The sequence below is a fragment of the Myotis myotis genome, unplaced genomic scaffold (genome assembly GCF_014108235.1).
Source record: "Myotis myotis isolate mMyoMyo1 unplaced genomic scaffold, mMyoMyo1.p scaffold_m19_p_2, whole genome shotgun sequence".
In the NCBI taxonomy this organism is placed as follows: Eukaryota; Metazoa; Chordata; class Mammalia; order Chiroptera; family Vespertilionidae; genus Myotis; species Myotis myotis.
In genome coordinates, this window is record NW_023416324.1 from 172,979,459 (window position 1) to 172,988,010 (window position 8,552).

Genomic DNA, 8,552 nt, shown 5'->3' on the forward strand with positions numbered 1-8,552 from the left:
GCAGGTGAACCTGGTTATGACCCTTTGTAAAGCTGTTATTGAATCTTCTCCTCTCCTACCAGTGGTAAAGAAAATGATGAACAGATGGCAAAGGGCCTCTGCTTTCTCAATAAAGAAACTAATATTAATCCAGAATGCTCATAAATGCCAAGCGGCCAAGTCACATGAGGCCCGTAGTGGCCTTGAGCCCCCCCTCGGCTGATTGGACAGCTTCGTTTCTTCAGGAAGTGCTCCTTCCCACCCCACCTTGCCATCCCAGGCATTCCATGAACCCTGAATGTTCCAGGCTCTTCACCCAGGACGGCTCTGTTCCATCTCTGCACTTTACCTCGGGACAGGCAGCATTTGTGGTGTGTTTTTCCCACTGTACTCCTTGCGGGCCCTTCTCTTGTTAATGTCAGGAAGATACCAACTCCTCAGAAAAGCTGTAAGAAGTCGTCATGAGGGGAGCTGGGAGGGTAAAGTGGAGGAGGAAGCTGTTTGGGACGTAATTGTAGGCAGCTGTGTGGCTGAGTAGTGCACTCTGGGTAATTATCCATAATATCCATTACACTGTGCATGGAAATTGTGGTTTTAGAACTGCGTTTTGGCAGGCCCCCTAATCAAATGTCTTTTGATAGTCGTCCAGCTTAGCACCCTCTCAATTATGACTGACTCGGCTTTAATCTGGAGCCATTTTAACTGTGAATCTGCATTAATGAATATTTTGGGGGTAGGGTTGTTTGTTGAACATGTGGCAGATAACTGATGCCATGGGAGGTGTAAAAGGATGGGCTGCAGAAAGAACCGCTCCCCGTGCTATGGCTGCTCTCTCTTGAAATGGAAGGAAAAGATATGTGGATTTTTTTTTTTTAACTCCTTCAGCCTCTATCCTCAAGATGCCTGCTATCAAAGGAATGGTTGGGAAAGATGAAAGGCAGAAAGAGCTGGTAACAAACCATTCCCTGCTCCCCTCACCCCAGAAATGAGGCAGCCCTAATTCCCAGCTGCTCTGCAGTTGTGCCACATTATGCATTACTGCAGAAGGAGCAGCCCTGGTGAAGGCTACTGAATCATAGGGCCCTGGCCCAGGAGGATGAGTCAGTAACTATGGCTACCACAGATGCTTTGAAGTCTGTGCATATACAAAACCTCTCTCCAGTAAGCTATTGCATAAGCAAGTGACTGCAAAGAGAGGTTGTGGCAGAAGCGGAGGAATATTCAAGAATGTTTTCCACCACTAAATATACTAAAGTGATGAGGCTGGGCTTCTTTTAAGGGTCCCTGCGTCACTTGTGGCTGACAGTAGGTTAAGTATGGTTTCATAGTCTCATTTCTATTGAGCCAGGGTGGAAGAACATATATTAGGGTAGCAGGTTTCCCTTTACACTACTATTTCCAGATGTAATTTTTGGTTAATTTTGCCCTTTTGGCTATTTCAGAGATAGAGCTGAATGGATGCATTATGGAGAAAAGAGGAGAGCCAGGACATCGTGTGTGCATAGGGGCAGGAAGTAAACAAATGGAAATTTAACTTTCACAGTTTCTTGCAAGGCAGAGTGGAATCATGGCTATTAAATTATTCTAATGTAATTAGGACAGATGCATTCCTCCTTACTTATCAGATCATTTCTGGTATTTATTAAAGGTCATTTTAGAATCCTGAATTCAGATGTTGTTTTCATCCTGCCCAAATACTTTCAGCAGAATGCTGTTTTATGATTTACGTTTCCACTTGCAATCTCCCTACTTCCCGTTCCATATTTAACATTTGGTGTTTTAATATAGTTATTTTGCTTTTTTTAAGAAGTTTCCAAAACTGACCTAACATGTTCAAAACCTGACCCCTGGTTTGCATATATTTAAAGACCTCTGAGAAGACTCACATTTCTAGGGTTGTTCTTTTCCTGTCTTGATAGTCATCTTTATAGGCAGGATTTGGGCTCTTGAGAACAGAACTTGCTTGGCTATCCTGAGAATTGGGTAAACTCTACTAGGAAGTTTTTTGGCTGTAAGACTTTTTTTGCCCAGAGCTCCAATTACTTCTCCCCATCACTGCACCTCAGGTGGACTGGGTGGGATAATGCACTTCAGAACTGTTGGGGAAAACCTGTTAATTTTTCATTAAGTGGATAATGGTGCTACATGTTTTAATGTCCATTCTGCAAGTCCTCTGGGAGCAGGGGATTGGATGGCAGCAGGCTGAAATGATCTGGTTCCCCCTTATTCCATGAGCTGCAATAAGTAAACATCTCCCAGCCCCTCTCCAATCTTATTAGAATTGAACTTTTGCTCTGCTGGCCCATTAGCAACTCACTAGTGTGTTTCTAATGTTTCAGGAATGACCATTCTAATTATTCCTTATTGACTGCTACAGAAACTATAGCACTTAATGGCAGCATGTTAATGGTCTACGGGTATTGGTCAATAATTCATATGTGGAGAAACAGTAGAGGGCCTGCTTCCTCTGGGACATTATCCAAGCCCTCTGTAATCTACAGTGCTAGCATTCTTCCACCTCTAGGTCTCACCTCTTAGCCGTTGTGACCGAATCATCACCTTTGTGGAATGTTTAGTCTTGAGGGAATGAGATGCTTTTCCTTTCAGGTCAGGGAAATGGAGCATTGACCAGAACAGTCAGAGTACAGAACTGGCTCTCCTGGGTCAGCAGAAAACCACTAGACCCAGGGAATGAGTTTCCATTGCTTTCCTGTCTCTTCAGGTTGCTCGGCGTTGGGGTATCCAGAAGAACCGGCCAGCCATGAACTACGACAAGCTCAGCCGTTCTCTACGCTATTACTATGAGAAGGGCATCATGCAGAAGGTGAGACGTTATGAGAGACACGAACTGCTCTGACCACATTCAAAGAGAATGTCAAGGGCTTCTGCAATTAGGCTGTTTATAATGGCTGGCTGGAGAAAATTAGAAAATAAATGGTCTTCTCAAGTTCTTCCTGGAGAAAATGTCAGCCTCGTCAGTGATTCTGTGGTAGGAGAAAGCCTTGGAAAAGCAAACTTAAGACAAGAGTCAAATGAGATATAAAGAGTACCTTTATTGCTCTTGGGTGTACATGAAAACCAGAGGTTGTGTGTGGAACAAATCATGGGAAAATTAGGCTCCTCTGCTTTACTTAAACTGCCTCTAATTACGAAAATGTCCAGACACTTAGGCCAATTATTGTGTCCATAAAGGAGCATGTGTGGGAATTGACTTGAATCTCACAAGAGTTTCGTTGAAGTCTTTAGTTGTTAAAAGCATTCTAGACCTTCAAATATGTTGGTTTAATGCTCTCAAAAATGTTAGAGAAGTAACCAACTCTTGAGGTGGGGAACCAGAGATTTAATGTAAAACTGTGGCTTAGAAAAACTAAATAGGAATGGTTAAATGTATGTCTGTATTACCAGCGAAGCTGATTTTCGGGTTTGATTTTTGGAGGTATGGGATGCTAAACAACCAGCAGAGAATGGTTCCCAGTGACCTAGATTGCTCGTCAGCTACATCATGAGGCCTTTGGATAATCAAGGCTTTTTGGTGCTAAATAGTGTTATGATGCGTAAATCCATATAAAGTAGTTATCAGTTCCTCAGTGTAACAGAACCATGGAATGAGCAATTTAAAACTGCAGGTAAGCCAAGAAGCAATTCTTTTTGGCTTTGGAACAAACTTAAAATTTCCACATAGGCTGTCTGATCAAATTCCTAGCCCTTCAAAATAACAAAGCTTATTGTGGAGATTGAACTTTAGAAGTGACTGAAATCATGACCTGGCTTCGGCTTTGTACCTTTCAGTGCCGAAGCCATTGTACTTCCTCGTAACACCAAGCGCCAACCTCAGATACTCATTCTTTCTAAGTTGTGACTATAAGACAGTGAGCCCATCTAGTGTGAATATGAAATTCAGATATCTCAACTGCTGAGCTGTGGTGTCAACACAACACTTGGCAGGTAGCAGGTCCCCAAGATTTATCAAAATAAATCTGCATGATTTGGATAATCAGTTACTAATGAGCCTCCTTTGGTCCCTGGCTTCCTGAGAGCTTGGTGACTTAAAAATATATCATTATTCTTCCCTTGGTCCCCACCATGCCCTGTTCCAGCTGGGCCTTATTAGGTGCGTTTTCTCTCTCAGGTGGCCGGGGAGCGATACGTCTACAAGTTTGTCTGTGACCCGGATGCCCTTTTCTCCATGGCCTTCCCTGACAACCAGCGCCCGTTCCTGAAAGCAGAGTCCGAGTGCCACCTCAGCGAGGAGGACACCCTGCCGCTGACCCACTTTGAAGACAACCCTGCTTACCTCCTGGACATGGATCGCTGCAGCAGCCTCCCCTATGCTGAAGGCTTCGCTTACTAAGTTTCTGAATGGCTGAGCGGCCAAACCCTAGAGCTAGCAGTTCCCATTCAGGCAAATGAGGGCAGTGGTTTTGTTTGTGTTTTTGGCTGTTCCTAAAACTTGCCCTTTGAGTATTATCTGGAGAACCCAAGCGGTCTCTGGATTGGCACCCTTAAAGACAGGCACCTTGGCTGGGGAGTGGGAACAGGGAGGGGCAGAGAAACCTCCAAAAGGCTGGTGCCTCAGCTCTGATCCTGACAGGGTTTCTGGGAAGAGATTGCAATGGAGCCTCCTTCCCATGGACAATATATGCAAAGCAATACCTTGTTCAGGTTAGTACCCACAAACTGGGGGAGAGTGTGACAATCTGCATTGATCACGAACTACTAAATGCCTTTACATAGAAGGGCTCTGATTTGCACAATTTATTGAAAATGAAACCACAAACCCAAAGGATAGTAGGTAGGCTAAGTTGGGGAGGCTCAAACCACGAAGGGTTAAAAATATATCATAAAATTCAGAGAGCTCATCTAGCTCAATCTGTAATGTTTCCCCTTGGTTTAGAAAAAAGGGGGAAAGTCAGAACAGCTGTTACCCACTCCATGGTTCTCAAATAATTAGCATTGCTACTCCTGGGAACCTTCGGGCCATGTGGTCACCAAGTAGAACAAGCCCCCTTTTCTCTTCCCAGTCACATGGCTCTGTGCGGATGGCTTTAATTTTAGGAGAAGGGTGATTAACACTTTGACAGTATTTTGTTTTGCTTTGATTTGGGGGATTGTTTTGTTTTGGTGGTTGTTTTGGAAAAACAGTTTATAAACTGATTTTTGTAGTTTTGGTATTTAAAGCAAAAAAAACAAAAACAAAAAAAAAAAACCACCAAACCTTTTGGTAACTGCACTGCATCCCTTAGATGGGGCAGTGCCGACTTATGAAGACGCTGCAGCTTGAAAGGGGCTTTGTGGGGGCTTCCCCTCAGCCGTGTACAAGCCCACTTTACTGCCCACTTTGTGCTTTCTGCACCAGACAGCCTGACGGAACACTTGCACCTGAGTTGTACATTTTCGAGGTGTGCAGGGCAGCCTGAACACACCGCTTAGATTCTATGTGTATAGTTCCCCACGGTCTCTAACACCCTCTCTGGAAAGCAAATGTACATAATACATGTCATGTCCATTTGGAACCTGGTCACCTGGTGGGAACCCAGGGGACGCGTCCCTGGGTATGACTGATGACAACTTCCGTTTCATCAGTTTGTTTTGTTTTTCCTTTTTCTTTCATTCTTGGACTTTAAACCCTGCATATGATTCCATAGGGTTTGAGACTTACATGTGACACTGACAGGTAAACAGTGCTAGCATTTTAGTTTCCTGCCACCTTAAAAAAAATAAATAAGAAGCTTATCTGGTTGCTGTATTATACTGAAGTTTTAAACAACCCAGCTAAAGCTATGTGGAAGCTGAGCTCAATGTAGAGGAAAAGTTCATTAGAAAAGAGGTGGTAGCACCTCGCTGCTGCCGGCCTGCTCTGTTGACTCTGCTCCCGTGACACTTAGCGCTGAGAACAGCTGTGCTGCTCCACACTCGGAGGACAGCGTGGGCTCCGCGAGGGTGACACCTGCCGTGAATTGTTTTCCTATGGATGGAGCGCTCCACAGTCACATGGTCCCCCCTGTGACCGGCAGCACATTTGTGAAGAGGGTCATGGGGGAAGGGGTGTGTTTTATAGCTATGGAAACACAAGGTTTTCCTCTGTTGGAAGCGACTTAAGCCCACAAAGGTGTTGAACCTATAGCTTGGGCCTTCATTAGCATTGTACTCTAATCAAAGGACTCTTTTTCAAACCATATTTATAGCTTTCTAACCTACACATAGTCTATATACATAGATGCATATTTTATCCCCAGCTGGCTAGAGATTTATTTGTTGTAAATGCTGTATAGGATTTGTTTTTTCCTTCCTTTGCTTATCCTGGTTTGGGTTTTCTGGGTTGGTTTGGTTTTTTTAATGGGTTTATGCTATCTTAGCAAGAATGAAAATAATCGTGTAGCCTGAGCTCCCCCTCCCTGCTGTGACCGCGTGGCCTGTGCTGTCAGGGGCGTAGGATGGAGGCATCACCGTTGCATTCCCATCGGACTCATGCACCTCCCGGAGGGTTTTATTTTTGTTTGTTTGTTTGTTTTGGTTTGCTTCTTTTCCAGAGTGTGGAAAGTCTACAGTGCAGAAAGGCTTTAACCTGCCAGTTGATTTGAAATACTTCCCCCTGCGCAGGGCCGTATGCATCCTGCCAAGCTGCGTTATATTCTGTACTGTGTACAATAAAGAAGTTTGCTTTCAGTTTACCAAGTGTCTGAAACCCGCCTCTTTCTTGCCCTCTGTGCCTGATTTTAAAGCAAGCAGAAGCCACCTGGCTATGTCTCTTTCTCTCTCCCTCTCTCATTGTCTCTCAACTGTTGAGCATTACCCAGGATTGTGGAGGTGAGAGTAGTGTAGGGAACTGTTACCTAGAAATAGAGAATGCAGCTGCTCTTTGGCCTCACCTCTTAAACTCTGGCTGAAAATGTGATCCAGAGGAGAGGAGGAAGAGGTCCTTTTCCCAGCCAGTGGTGAGCTGAGGTCACCCCATCCCCTTGAGCCCACCTACTCACCAACACTTTAGTATTTTTTTTAAGATATTTTTATTGATTTCATAGAGGAAGGTAGAGGGAGAGAGAGATAGAAACATCAATAATGAGAGAAAATCATTGATTGCCTGCCTCCTGCACGCCCCACACTGGGGATCGAGCCCACAACCCAGGCTTGTGCCCTTACTGGGAATCGAACCATGATTTGGTTAACCACTGAGCCATGCCAGTCGGGCAACACTTAATATTTTTTAAAACATAGCTCGTGTCTGGGCTCTGAGTTGTGTAAAAAGATTACTAACTAGCCAGGACTTAGAGTTCCAGAATGACTCTAGCTCAGCCTCTTACACAGATACTTTTGAAAACCAGTAAAAACTCGAGAAGATCATTTATTTCCTAATTTTCCTGAAATAAGTTTTGATCTTAAAAGTAAAAGTTTTACTAATAGTTGGTCCCTCGAGAACAACAACAGCAAAAACTTAGGGAAGTCTTTCCTGCTTTGTTTTTTCTGACCCTGCAGCAGTGCAAAAATCATCCAAATTTGTCTTTTTCTCATGGGTTCGCTTGGGAAAAGTCTGGGACAAAATAAAGTTTGCAGGGTTGTGTGCAGTATTATGCCTGTTAGTGTTCCCATTTCAGCCTTTTTCTGCAGCTTACCTTGGGCTTTTCAGGACTCCTATTACAGTAGAGGAATAAGTAGAGCCTTTTTTCAAGCCTATAACAGAAGGCTTTCTGTAAGTTTATCTACTTTCTCTCTTAAGGGCATTTTACAAGCCCTTAAGTGTAAAACCATCTGAGACCGAATGGGTGCACAGCCGCTTGAATGGGAGCTTGTGAGGAATGAATGTCTGCCACATAAACCCATTAGCTCGGACAGATTAAGATGCTTGGGGAGAAGGCAGGAGCCCAGGACAAAGCAGCTCTGCCTCAGCTTCACCATGATAAGGCTTTGACAATCAGCGTCCCATTATTCATGGGCTCATTATCCAGCCCGGGCCCAGACCCAGGTCGTTAACCTAACTCGGGAGGTCACCAAACACTGGGCCGCCCTTTTCATGCTGGGCGCTAGGATAAGGAAGCCCAGAAAATGTGAAGTTTACTCTTCATCGAGGTCCCTTTTCACCAGCCAAGCCAAGGAAACAATGCTTATTCAGTTGTTCAATGACAAAGAGGTAGTGTGAGGGCAAAAGAATGTGCTTTTGAAAGCCAGAGTATGTGTAGAATCTAAATTCGAATGCAGCTGGGACAAATGTAAACGAATGTGGGAGAAAAACACTCACGTTTCCAGTTGGTCGGAAACCTTGGACAGACAGTTTGTTGCCCAGTGGTACAGGTGGCTGGAGCTCAGTGTGTGGCCTCTCAAACACAAGCAAAAGGGGAGTGGGAGTAGAGAGAAAAATCATCAGTTCTAACATATGAGAGCATTAATTTTATTCAGCATATAGGTTGTACTTAAAATAGAGGGTGGGGATGAGAGTACCACACAGATAAGCCCCGGAGTCCTTTTGATCTCGGCAAATAACGCTTGTGTCCCATTCAGGAGGGACCCCTTGCATGGCCAGCCTTCCGTTAGCTCCTCCAATTTAAGAGCTGGCTCTACACCCGCCTGGGTTTGTTGAC

The 8,552-nt window shown here is 44.4% G+C and overlaps 1 protein-coding gene across 4 annotated transcripts in view; it reads left to right on the forward strand.

The window, feature by feature from the left end:
* The window catches only part of ETV5 (ETS variant transcription factor 5), a 56,952-nt gene extending 50,302 nt beyond the window's left edge, over nucleotides 1-6,650 (forward strand). For 3 of the 4 annotated variants that reach the window (XM_036350565.1, XM_036350566.1, XM_036350568.1), the window contains 2 exons: nucleotides 2,702-2,803; nucleotides 4,109-6,650. In XM_036350565.1, coding sequence (XP_036206458.1) covers nucleotides 2,702-2,803; nucleotides 4,109-4,330 — 324 coding nt within the window. In that variant the 3' untranslated portion in view covers nucleotides 4,331-6,650. The remainder of the gene's footprint in view (nucleotides 1-2,701; nucleotides 2,804-4,108) is intronic. The other variant, XM_036350567.1, reaches the window with a different exon arrangement.
* The last annotated feature ends 1,902 nt before the right edge of the window (nucleotides 6,651-8,552 follow it).